The 20,577-nt window shown below is 32.8% G+C and overlaps 1 protein-coding gene across 2 annotated transcripts in view; it reads left to right on the top strand.

Moving 5' to 3' along the window:
- The window catches only part of FBXO8 (F-box protein 8), a 40,193-nt gene that overhangs the window by 18,065 nt on the left and 1,551 nt on the right, over nt 1-20,577 (top strand). For both annotated transcript variants that reach the window (XM_069493166.1, XM_069493167.1), the window contains exons 3-5: nt 2,579-2,705; nt 17,115-17,233; nt 19,273-19,469. In XM_069493166.1, the coding sequence (XP_069349267.1) occupies nt 2,579-2,705; nt 17,115-17,233; nt 19,273-19,469 (443 nt within the window). The remainder of the gene's footprint in view (nt 1-2,578; nt 2,706-17,114; nt 17,234-19,272; nt 19,470-20,577) is intronic.

The following is a 20,577-nucleotide window of genomic DNA, read 5'->3' as shown; positions in this document are numbered from 1 at the left end:
GCTATTATACCAGTTTAAATTTAAACTACAAATCTAAGCATCTGTGGTAGAATAGGATCTGTTTTATTGAACCTAACTTACTCCTTAAATAGCATCATGTACTTAGAAAAAAATTGTAGGTACCTGTTTTTTTTTTTTTCTATTGAGTCCTGAAAATGTTACCAAACATAGAATAATCACTGGATCTCAGATTTTCTAACATTCTTTACCAAAGTTTAAGACTTATTATTTTAAAATGGGACTTCCATAAAGATATAGAACATATCTAAAAACAAAAGTCTTTCTGAGACTTCAAATAATTTCTAACTGGAAATCTAACTGAGAGAATTAATAAATTAATCTAAATTGGCAAACTTTATTAAAAATATATTTTCAGTAATGACATTCCTAATTTAGGCTTCCTGATGTCACAGAATTATAGTATAAATTATTTAGGTCATTTCTCAGTCTTTAAATAGATAAAAATGATCCATACCATTTTGTTATTCTTTCATTGTTTTGTCTGAGTGAAGTACTATTTGAGAAGAAAATCTATTAATTAGTAGCGTTTAAAATAAATAACAATTATTAATTTTTTAATCATATGAGTATAAGAGGAAATGAAAATATTTTTAAACTGGCTCATTCTTTATAATATTTTTTCTACATTTTAGTATTCCCCACAAATTGAATTTGTGTTTCTATATTTGAACTTTAAAATAAGTTTATTGCTAAGTTTATCTGAACTCAATCAGAATGTATTATTTGGGGTTTTAATTTGAATGTTTCATCTCTGAAAGAAATGCTTCCATTGCTGTTCGCTATATAATTATGCCTATTTTTATGGCACTTGGATTTTTTTTCTTAATGATAAATTGCTTCCATTTGAAATTAAAGGCTGGCTTAGTTTTTATTTTACCTTTAGATGTGTTGAATACTTATTGATGTTGGTTGGGGTTCTGTTGCTTGCACAGAAAACTTGAAAGTTATGAGACTAGATTGAAGAGACTGCTAAAATATTGATAATTTCCTAAACAATTTATTATACTTACAGTTTTAGAATCAATGATTTCATTTTGGTAGGTAAAAATAATGCAATGATATAAATTAACTATTAAGAGCATAGTCTCAAATTAGATATTTTACCCACTTATCCTCACAATTTTTGATGTTATAGGCTGAGACAATAATGTTGTCCTGTACTTTGTGTGCGTGTATGTATGTGTGTGTGAGAGAAAAGAAGGAAGGATGAGGCAAAAGTCAATAATAAACATCAGAAAGTGAAGCTCTTTTGTTTGTCTCAACAAGTAGCAGGCATTTTTGAACACAACAAATCAAATAATTTTGAGACAAAGACTCATTAAAATTGTATCAGAATATAATTTCAGTATTCTCTGTGTCTCTAGGATAATGCACTTATATTTAAGGCTCTATGGTATATATCCAGAATTTCCAGACATTATAGTAAGATAAAATTTAGCTCTAAAATAATATCCAGTAGCTATTGCCTCTGTGCAGAGTTGGAAACAGCTATCCCAATCTGCAGAAAATAGTTATTAATGGTAAATATTACAGGTTTTATATAATTTTTAAACAATCATATATCACAGTGATAGTAAAGAACCAGTGTTTTTGAAACAGTATCTTAAAATCAGCTATACTTAACACCACAGCTTTTACTTATTAGAGTGCAGTGCAGTGGCCTCATCAGAACTCCTTGGAACCTCAGATTCCTGGGCTCAAGCCTTCCTCCTGCCTCAGCCTTCTGGGTAACTGGGACTACAGGCACGCGCCACCACAACTGGCTAATTTTTTCTATTTTTAGTAGAGACAGGGTCTCACTCTTGCTCAGACTGGTCTCAAACTCCTGGCCTCAGACAATCCTCCTGCCTCCGCCTCCCAGACTGCTAGGTTTACAGGCATGAACCACCAAGCCTGGCCCTACAAACAATTTCTATGTTTAATTTATCTGTTGTAATACATATTAATATATTGTTTCAAAACCAAAAGATTGTCCCCCTGCCCAGCAATCTTTTCCCCTGACTTAATTTTGCTTCACAATAGAGCACATAGAGTATTTAATAAATTCCATTTAGCTTCTTGGTTAAGATTACAAGCTCTGGATTAAGACTCACTGGGTTGAAATCCTACACCTATACATGTTAGCTTTGTGACCCTGGACAACATTTTTGTCTCTCTGTTTTTTATCTGTAGCATCAACATCATAAGATTGTTATGAAGACTAAGCAAGCTAATACATTAAAATACTTAAAATAGTGCCTGGCATCTAGGAAGCACTCAGTAAATTGTAGCTATTATTACCATTATTGTTAATAGTTATGTTTACCTTCAGATAGTACTCATGAATATTATTAATCTTTATAACTCACAGTTATTAGGTGCTATCAAAATTGCTAAATTTAAGGCATCTGTCATATTCTAGTAAATTAAAAAACAAGTACAAACTTAAAAACTTTAAATTTGGGGGCTATAAAATCCAATTTTATATCATTTCATGTTACTATTTCATTATATATATGCATGTTTAACTTAAGAAATTAAGTACAGTAATATTTTCTTGTCTCATTTTCTCTTACAGGTTGTGCAAATCCACTTGGGGTCACTGTTCCATATACAATAAGAACCCACCTTTAGGATTTTCTTTTAGAAAATTGTATATGCAGCTGGATGAAGGCAGCCTCACCTTTAATGCCAACCCAGATGAGGTAAGTGAAGAATTTGAATATTTGTATCCAATGAACTTTATTGCTGTCTTTCTGTAGCTTTCAAATATAATAAACTAGCAGAGAAAATAACAAGTCATTGAACGGGCTATTCAATCACTGTGCAGAAGCCCAGTATTTTAAGTAATTACTATATGACTTAGTCATTTTTTTTACCTTACCATGTCATATTCTAATATTTCTACCTGTTCACTTTTGTATGGCAACACCTTTGCTATATACATAGTCCTCTATGGACCTGATTGAAGTATTAGTATATTGTAAGTTAGGAGAGCCCAGAATTTTGATAATGAGAACACAGTATATTTATCAAATTTTATATACAGCATTTTTTCCTGTTTATTGTTTTTATTTCGTAGTAGTTTTATGAGCGATGACCACAGAGGACATCGTTCTAGTTTCTGACATATCAAAATGTTGTCTTTAAATAATTTTAACAATGTGGTTCCATGTTAACAAGAACTACCTATAGATTCTGTTATAAAACTGAATAATTTTGTATTAATATGTAAGATTTTGTATAATAGGTAAGAATGATAAGTTCTAACACAATTGTTTCACTGATTTTTTTTTTTTCTATTCTCATTTTAATATATCCTGGAAAAGTTCAGATTTTCAGTAATGCTTAAATATTTGCTAGACTTAGTCTTAGAAATCTAAGTGGAAATTATACAATACTCAGAACTACTATTTTGGGGTGTGTTATTTTCTGTGGAAAAATTTAACCAGCAGAATTATTTTAATTTACTTAATTTTCAAAGGCCAACTTTTTAAAATTGTTGTAGAGAGGTACTTACTGTTTAAATCATACTGCCAAATATTTTCCACAATTATCTTAACTTTGGTTATAATTAGGGAAATGTTTCTCCCATGAAAAGTATTTGAATTTTAAGCAGAAATACTGATGTTTAAAGTGTGATGTATTTTAAAATAAATTGATTTTTACTTATATATGGTTTCTTTATTAAATTTTTCTTATACATGAATAAAAAATAAAATGCCATTGCAAAGGTCAAGTCTTATCCCCACAAATATAATGAAGTATAAATATTATAGAGCCTGGTGTAACATTTAAATTCAGATATTTAATTCAGTTTAATTCAGGCATTTGTTTTCTTTTCACCACTATTTAAAAAGATTTTACTTTCAATGAATAGAAAACTGATTTTCTTCCTTTTTTTTTTTTTTGAGACAGAGTCTCGCTCTGTTGCCCTGCCTAGAGTGCTGCCCTGGCTACAATGCCATGGTGTCAGCCTTGCTCACAGCAACCTCAAACTCCTGGGCTCAAGCGATCCTCCTGCCTCAGCCTCCCGAGTAGCTGGGACTACAGGCATGTGCCACCATGCCCGGCTAATTTTTTATAAATATATATATTTTTAGTTGTCCAGCTAATTTCTTTCTATTTTTTTTTTTTAATAGAAACGGGGTCTCACTCTTGTTCAGACTGGTCTCAAACTCCTGAGCTCAAACAATCCGCCCACCTCGGCCTCCCAGAGTGCTAGGATTATAGGCATGAGCCACCATGCCTGGCCGAAAACTGATTTTCTTAATGAAAGTAGAGTTTATAAGAAGTTGGAATTATGCATTTGAAACTGACATAATACTGCTTTTTAGAATCTAATGATCATTCTTTAGAAAGGCAAATAAATGGAGAAGCTATCATAAATTTAACTTTTGTTACTTGTCCCTTTATTGCACTTTTCTTCTGATGCCTTTTATCTGAAATATACTGGGTTTAACTTTGGTTTTGGTCAAATCCCAGTTGTCTTCCTTGTAAACATATAGCAACATAAGTATGTCACCTTTTTGATCTTGCACTGTGGCACGCCTGCTTTGTATAAGAGATTCTGCTGTACTTAATGTATTTGAAGAATGGCGTGTTTTCAGATATTTCATTATTCTTAATTCTTTATTAGAATTAGACATTACTTATTGCTAATTAAAGCAGTTCATATGATGAACTTTATAAGATATATATTTTGCATCAGTCTAATGAGGCAATTGAATGATGATTGCTAGAGCAGGACTGAGGCAGGATAGTACAGTGTTTAACTCTACACACTTAAGATTCAGGAGAGGTAGCTGTTGTAAGCCTTAGTCTTATTACGCCCGACTTATCAAGGCATTGGCTTCCATCATGAATTATTCTGATATTAAGTAAAACTATCATCTTCGATTCATATCACTTGCAAATGTTACATTCTAAGGAAAATGTAATTTGGTAAGTACTAAGTTGTAGATTATTACAAAATCAGAAGAGTTGGATGTAACTGCTGATATTGATTATGGTAAGTAGTCATTCGTTACTATAGGAATAACTGCTTTTTAAACAAATCATAAAATCATCCTTTTATGCAAAGATGAAAATATATATAGGCCCTCATATATGATATGAGGGAATATGATATGGATGGTTCTAAATATCTGAATTGGAAAAGCTAGGTGTAAAAATGTTTCCATCTTTGCAGCTACATATATCAGACTATACATTTCTTGTTAGGACCTCCTCTGTAGTATTTGGAGAGGGGGCAGAGAAAAAAGGTAAAATTCAAGTCCTTTTTTAATCTGAAAAAAATTTAAAAATTTTTTAAGTCAAATGTTTGCTAAGACAGGGGATTGAGGTTATTAATTAAAATAAGATTTTTAGATCTTCAGATTTTACTTCTCCATCCTACCTTCCATTGTTATTGAGAGTTGGCTGTATTTTTTTTTTTTTTCACTCCCTGGCCTGATTTAAAGATACCCTGGAGCATTCCAGAAAAACTGAATTTATCGTTTTGAAAGGGCCATATAGTGCTGCCAAGAGGCATAGACCTGAACCACTCGAAGTGTCTCATGGTTCCAGAATTCTGATTCTGTGCTTTTATGAACATCAGTAATTTAGCTAGTATTGCCTAATAGCAAAATGGAATTCTATCTTTATCAGGATACTTAGGAGATATATATAAGGCAAAAAAGAACATTGAAATACACGTAATAGGTGCAGAGAAATAGGGGAAGTATTTTAATGACTCTATACTTTCATTGACTAATATAAATAATTAATGTTAATTTGGTTAATTGTTTACCAAGTTAAGTCTTCAAAATTGAAATTATGTAAGTGAAACAGTTGTCCTAATAGATGTTCTCATATAGAACTTATCTGTATGAGTCATATTTTAGCCAGATCATTAGAATGACTCTTGCCAATTTTTTTGAGTGCTAGAAATCAGGGAGTACTTTTTGGAGATTGATTTTTTTCCCCCCACTTACTGGAGCACTATCATCAGACATATTATTTTGGGTTCATTTAACCTGGAGCAGTAAATTAGTTTTGATGATATATTTAAATGTAAGTGGTGTTTATTGCAAGTACCTGAGATAAGATGTATTTAATTGCTCAGTATTGTAAAAAGTCTACTTTTCCATAATTTCTAGTTTTGTACGTAACATTTTGATGGCAATTATCATTAAAATATTATAAAAATAAGAATACTTACAGCCACAGGGAACAAGATTCTCCAAAGGACACCGTTCATGTCACGGATATGGGTAATCAAACTCCACAGCAACTGCTGGCAGTGGCTCATGGGGTGGGGGAGAACATCTGCACACTTCGTGGTACGATTATTGGCACGCTGGTGTTATATGCATGACGTTGTGATCTCAGCTATATGTAACGTCTTGATCTTGTGCATGAGCTTGTGTTCTTTGTGGCAGGTGACCACATTCTAGTAAAGGAATGTGCTGAAAGCCATCTATTTACATTAAAGTTGTATTTCCCCTGCATGTACAAATTGTGTGTGTCGATTTTATTCCACTAGCAGTATTATAATAAAGTAGTTTTACTTACCAGCCAGTAAGCTGTATTACTTGTACTCCATTTTATATTAAAACGTTTTCTTGACATAGTTATTTTTAAATTTAGAGTCTGAAAAATTGGTAGTGAACATGGTTTAAATTTAATAGGCTTATTTTTATTTGTGTAAATGTTTTTAAACAGCTCTTTTTATTATCCTCATTGGGGTCAGATAAAAAAGTCCTTTTTTATTAACCATGTAAACACATTTTTCCTGTATTCATATAAAAGGGCATGCATACGATTTTGTGCATTTTACTAGATTGATTATGAAATACATTTTAAGTTTGAACTGTACATGTTTTAGATGGAAATGAATATGCAAGTTATGTTCAAGATAACATTTTGTTGTTGGACCAGCTAAAGTATAAGCAGAAAGTTTGTAGGCATTCTCCATTATAGAAAGGATCTCAGGAATTTATACTCAGTTCTCCTGAATAGTATCTCAGATATACCCTACTGACTTTTTATATAGCAACAAAATGATCATATACTATATATGACCAATATACAAATGATCATTACCGTTACTTTGTAGTATGAATTTTCAAGCCTTTAATACGTTATGCACATTGTGAATATCTAAGGGGGGGATGTTATATGCAGTATTATCCAAATTTGTTTACATAAAAAATTGTTTTCTTTCCTTTGGTCTGATAGTTTCTATTACAAAAACAAACAAACAAAAAAACTCGGAGAGTTGAGTTGTCTTGACAGACTGAGATTTTTTTCCATGTTCTGTATTTTGATTGCCATCTAACTTGTAAAGAGAAGTGTTAGTTTGGAAAATAAGGGTAGGACAGTCAACCTGAAAGCAATATTAAATTCAGATAACTGCCTATATGTATTGATATCAGTATCAGTGTCAAATAATTTTTTTAATCAAACCACATTAGGAATGTTATGTGTCAAATAAGAGAGCATCCATTGTTACATCCTTGGTATCTCATTCTCTACCCTAACTTTATTAAATTTTAGTATCTCCTGCAACACAGGGGTATTCCCAGGGAAGGCTGACAGGCCACTAAGATGCTTTTTAGTTTGGAAAATGTACTGCCTTTCAAGATTTTATGCTTAGTTCTGTGGGTCTGGAAATTTGACTTTATCTTTCTACTGAAAGTAGATCAGTCTCTCCAGAATAAATTTATGTTACAGGTAGTAAAATATGAGCCAGATTTACAGTAAGATGCAATATACTTCAAGCAATCTTAACAGCATAAAGAAAGAGACAGATAAACTCAAACTTCTAATTCTTGGCTATTATATAAATGAAAATCTATCTAGGAATAATTGAGCCTTGCTGCTCCACTCAGCCTGCTCACATTTTATGATCTGCTTCTCCCTGTGTCTATCAGTTAGGATGTTTTTGGCTACAAGGAACAGAAAACCTAAACTAATAGTGACTTAAACCATTTATATTTATTTTCTTCAAAAGAGTCCTGGAGATGGGTATCCCAGTTAATTCAGTGATATAATGATCATATCATGGACCCTTGGTGTGTTGACTTTTGCCCTCTATTGATAGCAAGATGGCTACGACACCTCAAAATACTACATTTTCACGTCAGTGTCCTCAGCACAAAGAACAAGAAAGGTTTCTCCTCATACTCCTTACACTTATTAGGAAAAAAATCTTTTCCAGAAGCCTTCAGTGTACTTTTACTCATTTCTTATTAAATATAACTGAGTAATATGAACACCTCTAGATAGATAGAGAATAGAATAGAAAAGATTATGTGATTAATTGGCTTAGACTTATGATTCAGCAACTGTAGCTAAGTTGATAGAAGCAATGGAAAGAGGGAAATGGCCTTTGGGCAGGCATTCAAACGTCTGTAACACTATTTTAACTAGTGACCCAGTTGCAAAATTTGTGATTCTGCCTCCCTTATTTCTAGTCTCTGGTGGGTTAGAAGTCTTAGTACCCAAAGGTGTAATACTGGCACCAGAGGTAAAGCAATTTCAATTGGTAGCTGACACTAACTTCTTGCCATTTTATGTCCTCCTACCACTGAGCAAATAGAGAAAAAGAAGGAAAAAAAAAAAAAAAGATATGAGGGGAGGTAGCTATGCTGTGATTGAAGTAGTTAAGCCAAATTACCAGAGGGAAATAGTTACTATTACACATTGAGGAAAAGGAAAGGGATATAGGTGGAACTTAAGAGAGGTCTTAGAGTTCCTTCTAATATGACTGTATCTTATGGTAAAAGTAATTTTTTAAAAATTCATAGTAGACCTGTATGGGCAAGGCTTAGATCCCATAACTTAGACTTCTCACTAGATAAATCACCTCACCCAGCTGTGTGGCTGGCTGCATTCCTAGCCTCAAGAGTTGAGTATAGATTATTCAAGCTAATCATGTTAATTCCATTCCCCTTGGCTTCCACGGCTTCTATGTAGTCTAGTTCTGACCCATGAAATTGGAGGAGACATGTGCAGAGAAAGATTTTTTTTTTTAAGGTTTTAAAAAGAGCAAAGGGAAGTAGTACTGTCTGTGTATATGTGAGGATGTAATGACAAGACCACCTGCAGTTGTCTTGTAGCCATGAGAGGTGTTAGCACACCTGAGAATAGCAGATTGGAAAGAAAGAATTGGGTCTGTGATGCCATCTATGAGCCTAAGAACCCTGGAGCCATATTAGTTTAGAATTACTTGTTATACAAGGTAATTTTATTTTTAAAGTAAATTTATTTTTTTACTTTTATTTTGAATTGGAGCTTCTATTGTTTGCAACCAAAAACATCCTGATTTATTATTACTATTGTTATTACCCAATGGTGTAGCAGTTTGGTAGGTAATCCTGAATGCAAATTTTTAAAAATATTGCTAATTCTCATTAGCAAATCAACTTATCCATAAATTTGCTGATGAAAAGTTAATCAGAGCAAAAGGAGCTAGTTGACAGTGAGAGGAGTCCCTCACCAAATATGGCTTAATTAGCTACCCCCATAGAAGAATTGTTTACCCATGAATGCCAAAATGCTGAAGTTCATTGGCAAAGTTCCTTCCTCTTGATCAGCATTAGGGTCAAAGTGAAAAATTATGCCACTGAGACACTGAGTACCATCCTCTATCTAGACAAGTTAATACCTTGAAGCAACTAGTTACAACTAATCAAGTCATACTAAACTGGAGGTCATTTACTTTTTTGAGAGCAATGTGGTATGTTTGCGTATGTATGTGTGTATGTATCAGCTATCTCTTTTTCATCTGATCCATCAGGTGATTTTATGGTTAGGGAAGGCAGCTTTATCCTGTGTCTATTAGGTCAACTTTAGTTTACACCTTGCCCTAACCATACTCTATCCTGGCCACCCTCCCTGTTGTCCCTTATATCCACGAGTCATTCCAACATGTGGTTTAGAATCAGTTCACAGAGGAGATTTGTGGACTCAGAATAAACTTTTTAGAAGCTTTAAAGAGAAACAAATTTCCCTGGTCGTCTTCTAATCTTTATCTAAATGAAAAAGAGATTCAGGCCTTGGAATATTCCATAGTTTATTCATCAGACAAACCACCTGGTATATTTTGCCCTTTTAGGGGGAGAGGGGCAATACCCTGTGGGAGATACTAATTTGCTCTCTCATTGAGTGTGAATTGTCTGGGGCAAAAATTACTGAAATTAGTTGACAATGTATTGATCTAGGGCACATTTTTAAATTTCATATTTGAAAATGTGAAATGCTAAAATGAGCAAGAGTTTTTCTTCATTTGAATTTTACTAATTTAGATAAATGTACATAGAGACTTTGCAATGATACATAAAGTATTTTAAATACATTTCAAAGAAACATGTTTGCCTTTTATTTCCCTATGTACTCTACCTGGTGAAATGAAATGATAGGGTAAAAACACAGACACCTAGTCTTAAACTTGCTCATTAGGAAACCTGCATTTATTTTACTGTAGCTAAAAGGCAAGTGTTGATTTTTTTATGTGTAGAAAATAACATCCCCAGATAAATTACTTTCAACTATTCAAGTTCTGTGGGTTTTTTTCCATTAACTAAAGAGCACATGTTCTCTGATTAAATAGGGAGGGTGACAACTGCTGAACTGAACAAAATTAGTGGATTTTATATAATTACTTAGCAATTCTGAAAGCATTGTAGAAAAGAAGAGATAATATGAGAGCAGTCATCTTAACCATTGCTACTGCTATTTTCAAACAAAACAATGGGAATACTCACATTTGCCCTGCAGAGGGCCACCTTCTGTTGTGCTAATTATTTTTTACTATTCAGATGTAAAATTTTCATGATGTATTGTATCTCTTAATTTTTACATTACTTTTAATCTGAAAATGTTACATTTTAACTTAAATTTCACTTTGTTTAGTCATGGTTATAATGTATACTTGAAAATGAACATATCTGGTCTCATTAAGAAAAGTTTGAAATTTAGATTGAGCTATTTTGTTTTATAAATAGTTAAGGTTTATTATTTTTAAAAGTCTTCAAAATATCCTTTAAAAAAAATGCAGTATCCAGTTTGCTGTCTCTTATGTAATGGTCCAAGGACAGATTTATTACCTAGAAAGTAGTAGGCATGGTACCAGAGTTTACATTGCATACAAGGACAAAATTGAGTAAAACTAGCTAAGTCAATTTTTTTTCAATTACTAAGCTATTCTTTAGGAAAACAAGTTAAGGGTACTCCCTAGTATGTGACAGTTTTGTTTTATTAGTGATTTCTTTTGATAACCAGCTGTTACACACTGTTTCTGCCAGGTGGCCATGCCAGTAGCCAGTACTTGCAGTACCAGTAGTCAGTACTTTTTCATTTGGCTTTGCATGCCTGGTTTCCTGGAATTCACTTTGTTCCCAAATAAATATTTATTGGTTCTGAACATATATGTGATAGATTTTGCTTAACTTTCACATGAGATGGGATGAATTCACATTACCTTCACCTGGATTCTCACTGCTTTTTGGCACTCCTTCGGCCTGTTCCTAGTGGATTCACAGTTACACCCTGCACCATTGCCGATAGAAACCTTCACCACTTTGCTCAGTGATCCTGATCAGCTCTCTGGTTTGCAACTCTCCCCAGATGGTTCTTCTCCCTAAGCAGGAAACCAAAATGTGCTCTGTTTTCTGCTTTTCACTTTTTTAATACACTTGTCTCTGAACCAGTCCTACTATGCTGTCCCCCAGGCTTAGAAAGCATTGTAAGCTCCAGGTGTATTTTCAGTCTCTTTTCCTGCTCCCTTTTAGTCTGCTTTGCTGCTCCTGCAGCAGAATCTTTCTCCTGCACTTTAGTCTTTTCCTCTCCATTGACTCTCTCTGTTTTTTGTTGTTGTTTTTTGGTCTTATGACACAAATAGGTCAAAATTATCTTGAATAAAATTCATTCTCTTTTTGCCCTTCAATTTTACCATTTATTTTTTCCTCTTTTTTACTAATAAATGTTTTAAGTGAGTGGGCAATACTCACTTGGAAGTGAGCTTCTTAACTGAGTTCATTCCTTGCTTTCTTCTTGGACATGAGTGGCCTCTGCTGCTGTGTGGAAAGAGACCTTCTCCCAACCACCAAATCCAGTGCCCTCTTTTCTCATTTTAGTCTGCTTGAGTTATCTGAAAGAAGAAGAAAACTCGCCATGTTCCCTTTGCTAGGCACTTTCATATCTTCACAATAGCCATCTAAGATTTTTACTGATTTGGAAACTGAGGTTCAGAAAGGTTGAGTGAATTGTTTATGTTCACGTCACCATTAAGTGGTCCTTCTGGAAATTATGCTCTTTCAACTATATTATGTAATTGCATTATACATCTTTTCTTCTTTAAATCTCAAGGGCTCTTGGCCTGTGGGACATTATTCTATCCTTCTCCTCTTCCGTTACCTATGCCTTTATTGATCCTTCTTATTCACAATACTTAATCTATATCTTCAACCTTACTTTTTTATAGATCCTGTTACGTTGCCAATTGCCTACCATGCCTTTCTAGTTATTACTGTATCTGTCATCACCTAAAAATTCAACATTTCTAAGACCAAACTTAATCATGTTTCCCTCAGATCAATACCCTCTGTAACTTTGTTCTCTGTCAGTCATTTTTTTGTCAGTCGTTCCCTCTTCATCTAAGCTGGAAACAGCAGCTGCCTTTCACTTTTTGTTGTCTTGGCTTGATAGCCAGCATGTTTATCAAGTGTGTTCACCTCCTATTTCATACATGTAGTATATGGAGTGTTTTAAATACGTTTTTAGAATATATTTCCTTTCTATTTCTAGTGCTTTTCCATGTATCCAAACCTGGACAGTTGTAGTAGCCCACTATATAATTTTTCTTCCATTATTTCTCTTTGTATTACTGTCAAATTCACATTGCAAGCCATGCTTCATCAGGTTTAAAAGCCTCTGGAGGCTTTCAGTTATGCACAGGATAGAGAATAGACTTCTTACCCTAAAATGCAGCACTATTTCTACCACAGACTCCTTCCAGACTGACTCTCAAACCCAGGATAGTTCCCCCTCTTTCTTGAAAATAGGCTGTTTTTTCATCTTATATGACTTTTGCTCATATAATACAGTGTTAACTGAAATATTCCTCACCAGTGTTCCCCTCATTCAGAGCTATCTAACCCCCCTCCATTCCTGCCAAGTCTAGTCTCTTTCAGGAAACCTGATCCAAATGTCCTGTCCCATAGTGTTTTTTCCTTTCATTGAACTACCTAAATGCTTATTTTTCATATTCATTCATTTAGGCCTTATTTGACTACCTTGTATCACTGTACATGTTTGTATTCTAGTTATCTATGTACCTGTCTCATCACCACAGATAAACTTTAAATTTTTGTAGGGTAAACTCTGTCTCATACTACTCAGTGTCTATGACTGAATACCTTGAATATGCTACCTGGTGTTTAGCATATTTTTAAATGAAGATGTGGACAATTTTATGTATATTTTTATTTAATTTTTTTAAAAGTTTTTAAAACAGATACATGTATATGTAAATTTCCACAGATATACATGTATCTGTTTTACAAACTAGTCTTTGGGTATTCATCTTTATATGTAAATATAAAATTAAATGGATACTTTTTTTAAAATCAAATTACTAAGAAATTGATAATTATAGCATGAATGTTACTTACCAGTTTGCCATTTTCCAAAGAAATATGAGGCCTAATGTCTATTTTCAAAATAAGAGTTTTATTTACCCTAACACTGTAACTTTTAACAGTGTTTTTTAAATAAAAGCTATTTTGGCTAATAGTTTCCTTCCACCTCACAAGACCTTATCTTTATGCTATAAAGCCAGCCCATTTATAGGACTGACACCGTCATGACTTATCTGAGAGTTATCAGACAAAAATGTCTTAGAATTCTCCTCACATGAAAAAAAAAAGGAACTACACTGTAACTATAATAATTTAGATCATTCCAAAAGTTGAACAGAGTTTGCATTAGGGAGTTAAAATTTATATAGGTAAAACAGTCAAATTAATGTAGGCAGTAGTAAGTTTGAAGGTTAAATTTATTTTGAAAATGGAGGGGAAAATTGAATCAAGCAAATGACAAACTCTTGGCCTTTGAACAACTCAGCCGTAGTTATAAACTTGCCCTTCCTTACGGGGTGGGAACCTGCCTCCCTATACCTGGCACTCACTGACTGTATTGCCACACTCTTCAGAATGGGGACTCCTAACCTGCAGTCCTTAGATGGGCTTCAGGCACTTGATTAATATTTTTTTAAATGTGTATGTGCATTATTCTGGGAAGACGTTCTGTAGATTTCTTCATACTTGAGGGGTCTGTGACACCAAAAGAGCTTAATATCTTCACTAGAGCTACTCACAAGATCTGTTCCTTTTTTCTTGTGACACAACCTTTCAGATGTCTTAAAGTCTTAATCTTTTCTTCTTTCCTAAATATCTTCTTCTTTGGCCTAATACCCCTATATCCTTCAACTCTTTCTTACATAACACGAATTCTACTATGCCTCATAAAATGTGACATCCAAAATTAGAAACTTTTATAGTGAGTCATGTAGACTATCCTGAGCTGCAGACTTTTTCTTTTCAGGATCCTATATTTATATTAATAGAGACTGATGATCACCTGTGAGACACCACACAGACGTGTGTGTGCATGTACACACTGTTGAGAATTCTAGTCTTTACTGATCACTGATACGCTATGTGGTCTAGGGCTCTCTCTGTAACATTCTCCTAAAACTTAATTAAAAAACCAAAATGCTTATACCACTTATTAAGCAAATTTACAGTTATTCAACAGGTCTCATGCTGTGGTACATTTTTGTATTTCATTGTTACATAAAAAGATGGAAATTCAGATGATTGCCAGCTTGCTTATGAGAGACAATTGTAATCTGGTCCCATGCCTCTTTCTATCTGTCATTCCTTTACCATTCACTGTGGTAGCCCTTCTAAAGTAATCTTCCTTTCCAGAGGAATCCCAGGCTTGAAATCGATGCCTCCTGTCCTCATAAAACCAACAGAGTTGGCTTATTTCAAGCTGTGGTACCAGTTTTCAGGATTATATTTAAAACTCTTTGTGCACATGCTGACTCCTATATATTCAATTGATTTTGGAGAACTCAGATTATGTATTAAATTATCAAAATGTGTGCTTCATGAAAGAGAAAATGGCCAATGGTGTATTTTTATGATGCTTACATGAGGCAAATACTAATGTTAATTTATAACTAAGCATTAAATGATATTAAAATGGCATAAATCATATAATTAGAGAATTATGCTCCATTTGATGAATCATATTAGTGAGTTTATTTTGCATAATTTTTAAAAAGTAGATTAGAATTAGTTTTACATCTCTTAATTATTGATTTAGTCGTGAATAAAGAATCTATTCAATAATACTTAATTGACATTCCTTTGTCTTTAAATCACTTCATTTACAATTAAACACTGGAAATAATTCTGAAATATTGTTATCCTTTTAAACTGAGGAATCTTGGAAGCAATGAAGCCTGACTTAACTTTTGCTAAGCAATTAAATATACAGTCAACTCTCGATTATTCAAACTAATGGAGGAAAGGATAGAACACGCATTAATATTTCTCTAGTTCCTGCCCCCTCAGACAATTCCTGAGAGCCTCATTCCAAACAACTTTTTTGGCTTTCCTTCTTGATCATACCTTTTCTAGCCATTATCTACAAGAGTCAGTCTGAAATATGGCTTACAATTGAGTTGACAAGAAAGCTTATGTTATTAAACTCAGCTTTTCTTAATGTACATTTTTAAAATCAGTGCATTAGCATTGCTTTTATTCTATTAATAGTCACATGAAAATTTGATAATGTTTCTGTTGGGATATTATCCTGATGGCTCATAAAGTTAGTTTTATATAAAAAATTTTTGAATTATAATTTATAGATATTTATAACCTTTCAAAAGCATTACCTTATGGTACAAATTACTTTTAAGTTTTTTTGATATAGAAATTTTATGAAGTTTCTATCTTGAGTTTTTCATAGAAATTCTTTCAACTTTTTAAATTTTTAATGTGTGCAATATTTCTGAGTACTATGTGTTTGTAAAGTGAAGAAATGCCAAAGGAATTTATGTATGAAAACAGTATGTTGCATGTATATAATACGTCATTTTCTCTACCAATTAACTGTACACAATGTGCTAGTATCCAGACATAAGCATTCATGGGAATGCATGTATCTGGATAACTGCAAGTTGAAATAAACACACCTGCCTTTTATTTCAATAACTGCACATTCAAACCCACGTACGATATTTGTTCGAATGTGACCTTCACATCCGTGAAAGAACACTGGTCTCAGCATTTGGTTTTTTTGTTGATGTTTTGTTGTTGTTGGTTTAAATCTAAAATAGATACAAACTTATGGGTAATGCTTCTCTGGAAAATTTTGCATGCAGAGAAAAGGAAATTCAAAGATAAATCCTGTGAAACACATTGAAATTGTTTTTCTTATGATGTTTTGCCTCAGTGCGTATTGTAGCTAGGTTCTTGTAGAATGCAGCAATGCTTACAGCCAGAGCAGTACAACCCATAAACGGGCCTGGAGCTGGGCCCACTTTACTCTAAGTTAAATAATTTAATCATTTTTCTCTCTAGAATAAAATTGTTAGGCTTTCATTTGGAGAATTTTTTTTCCTTAAGCAGTTATTTCCTTGAAAAGTATACTACAACATGTATCTGAACTTTAAGAAATCATGTTTTCTATTAGACAGGGGAAGTGTTTGCTACAAAGGCTTATTTCGAAGTCTGTATTGTGATTTCTTCCACAGCCATCCTCCCCCAAATTAGGCCACATTTCCATATTGTTAGTTTTATCTGACATGAGCCAAAAAATTAAATTAAGATTTCTTTAGGAGTCTTAACTTTGAATTTCCTACTTTTCGTTGCATGTAAACTATCAACCACAAATAATAGTTTTAGTTCAAGTTCTAGCTTGTATTTTTTGCATGATAAAGCTACAAAAAGGCTATTAATGCTGGAAAGAATTTATAGCTATTGTTCTGCTATTGCCTAATTGTTAAAATTTATAAATAATGATTTTATTTATGTAGACTTGTCTTTCTGCCTTAGGGAGTGAACTACTTTATGTCCAAGGGTATCCTAGATGATTCGCCAAAGGAAATAGCAAAGTTTATCTTCTGCACGAGAACACTAAATTGGAAAAAACTGAGAATCTATCTTGATGAAAGGTAAAAAAAAAATAATAATAACAATAATGATTAAGTTTGCATCAGAAATGATTTAAGTAAGTAATGCTTTTGATGAGTTTAGTGTTACTTTAAAAATTAATACTGCATAGTAATCATCTAGTTGCAAAATTGAGTAAAGACGGGAAAAGAGTTCTGTACCTTATGCATTATTATTAGTAGTAATAGTATTTTGGTGAGCTTTAGCTTAATGATGAGGAAGTTGCCATTGTAAAAGTAAAAAAAAGTTCATCTACACACACAAAATGGAAGCCCAACAACATCTTTGTAATAGCAAAACAAAATCAAATATTTTAGGAAACTGCAGCCCTGACTTTTGGTGAATAGCTAGCCATAATTTAAGTGTTTCGGTAACTAAAAGTTCTGAATCCTGAAATAATTCATATACAAACCTAATACAAAGACAAATTATAGTCATAAACCCACAAATCCTAGGGATATAAGATATGTATATATTATGTATATATTTGCATATAGACTACACAGAAGTGTCGTGCAAGTTTGAAAATTTAAAAAATGTGATATTTAGTGGTACGTTTTATACAAATATAGATGATGGTCAGTATGCTGTTCTGATTTGATAGTCATTCACTTGTACTTTTTAATTCTGGTTATTAATGGACATGAAAATATCGGGACAACATTTTGATGTGACATCACTGACTTAAAAAAATTTTCAAAATTATAGATCTTGTATGGCTCAAAAATATGTTTATCTTTCAGTGTAATTCTCAAACTTTTTTATTTCTCAGGATTTTTCAACAATAATTTGCAAACATTCATTATATTCCAGAAATTTTGCTAGAGTAGGAGTACTTAGATGATTAAGATATAATTCCTGTCTTTGAGGAGTTTACGGTCTAGCATACTGGTGATTGAAAGAAATCTCTTAAAATGTGTCATTAACTCTTTTTGTTAACTTAAAGTGCCAGAGACCCAGGGATCAGCAGGTTTTTTTTTTTAATAAAGAACCAGATCTTTTTGTAAATATTTTAGACTTTGCAGGCCATATGAACTCTGTCACTGCTATTTATAGCTCTGCCATTGTGTTGTGAAAACAGGCATAGATAATACATAAACAAATTAGTGTGGTTGTATTCTACTAAACCTTTATTTGCAAAAACAGCAGGCCAGATTGGCCTACTGGCAAGTGTGACTATATATTAGAATGCTATTGATTTTTTTAAAAGTTATATATACACACCTATACATATACAAATATTTATACAACAGTAAATAACCTGAATGTGTATCAGTAGGATTTTTGCATCCATAAGGTCGGTTGCTATGGAGCCATTAAGAAGAATGCAGTGGATCTAGGTGTAAAGATGTAGAAAGAGGTCCATAATAAACTAGGTGCAAAAAGCAAAAACAAACTCTAAAACAATATACAGAGTGTCCCAAAAGTCTCCAACAATATACAGAGTATCCCAAAAGTCTCCATACATAGAGAAAATGGGAAATTATGGGTAAATGTACCTTTATTTACAAAATATTCATTACAAACTTTCATAGTCACACAAAAGAAAAATTTTAGAGTCATACCAAAAACTCAATGGCAACTTTTGGGACACACTATATAATATATATAGGCATTTTTAAAATTCTGCATAAGTAGTTGTTATCTCCAAAGATGTAGATTGGTGTGGTAGGTGAAGACTTCCATTACTTTCATAATTAAAACAATAAAGAAATCCATTGCTATTTGGATTCAGCTAAGAAGCTGTTCTTTTTTAATACTACAAATTTTTTTTTCATTTTATAATGTAGAATTACTAGGTTTTACCCTGTTTCATTTTGTTGTAACCTATTCGTGAAAGATTGCAAAATTGTTTAACTTCTTAAATGATCATACTTAGATTTTTTTTTAATTTTAGAAATGATATATACTTTTATAGGATTAGCCGGTCTGGTAATCAGTAATAAAGTATTTTTATCTAAATGACAATTTATGATTTTTCTTATAACTTTTTTTCATAGAGAAAAGTTGACTAAAGCTGTGCCTTTTTTTCATCCTATAGGAGAGATGTCTTGGATGACCTTGTAACACTGCATAATTTTAGAAATCAATTCTTGCCAAATGCACTGAGAGAATTTTTTCGTCATATCCATGCCCCTGAAGAGCGTGGGGAGTATCTTGAAACTCTTATCACAAAGTTCTCACATAGGTTCTGTGCTTGTAACCCTGATTTAATGCGAGAACTTGGCCTTAGTCCTGGTAAGAATATATATAGTGCATTATTTCCTCTCCCTGCCCCACCTCCAGGTAAAAACAGTAGTGTATGACACATCTTTCTGACTGTGGGTAAAAATGTTCCCAATAATTACAAATACTAATTTTACTGCTTGTAGCAGGGACTGCTTCTATGGAATACATCATTTATTTGAGATTAGAAGTAATACTTTAGTTTGTCATAGCTATTTTATATATATATATATATATATAAAATAAATATATTGTTTTAGGAAGAAAGTTAGACTTAGCTACATAAAGTCTTTAAAATTACTCTTATTTGAGTATTGGGTATTTTTACTAATCTAACTGAAAAATTAAATTACTTTTAAGGCTTTTAATAATCATGAGTTACATAGGTAACACTATTTTTCTACTAAAATTTGTTTTTAATATGACTTATTTTCTTCGTGTGCATATGTGTATGTATATGTGTATTTATGTGTGTGATATAGCCTTAGTTTCTTTCGTATTTTTTTGATACAGCTTTATTTACCCCTTCATATCAAAAATTTTATTGTGCTTATCTTACTAAGCAGAGATTACAAAATATTTACCTATCATATGAAATTTGTTGAACATGCTTTACAAGACATAATGTTTAACTTAGCTTTCTTAAGACTGCAGGATTCTGAAATATAAGCACCATGGTAGTAAAGTATCATGACATTTGTTACTATTTTAATATTAAATATGAAATATCTTGAGCATATATAAAATTTTGTCACATGGTGCTGAGGTATGATAGTTTTCTCCCTAAAGATTTACTTTTGAAATTAATATATAAGTTCCGTGGACCTTTAAAATATATATCTCAAATGAGAATATTAATTTAATAATCTTTCAAGTTGTTTATATTTTTTTATCTTTTTCTTTTTTTTTTTTTTTTTTTGAGAAGGGTCTTGCTCTGTTGCCTGGGCTGGAGTGCAGTGGCGTCATCACAGCTCACTGCAGCCTCAAACTCCTGGGCTCAAGAGATCCTCCTGCCTCAGCCTCCTGAGTAGCTGGGACTATAGGTGCCACCATGCCTGGCTAATATTTCTGGTTTTTGTAGAGATGGGGTCTCACTTTTGCTCAGGCTGGTCTCAAACTC

Source organism: Eulemur rufifrons, chromosome 18 (assembly GCF_041146395.1).
Source record: "Eulemur rufifrons isolate Redbay chromosome 18, OSU_ERuf_1, whole genome shotgun sequence".
Classification (NCBI taxonomy): Eukaryota; Metazoa; Chordata; class Mammalia; order Primates; family Lemuridae; genus Eulemur; species Eulemur rufifrons.
This window is presented reverse-complemented; position numbering and strand designations above follow the sequence as displayed.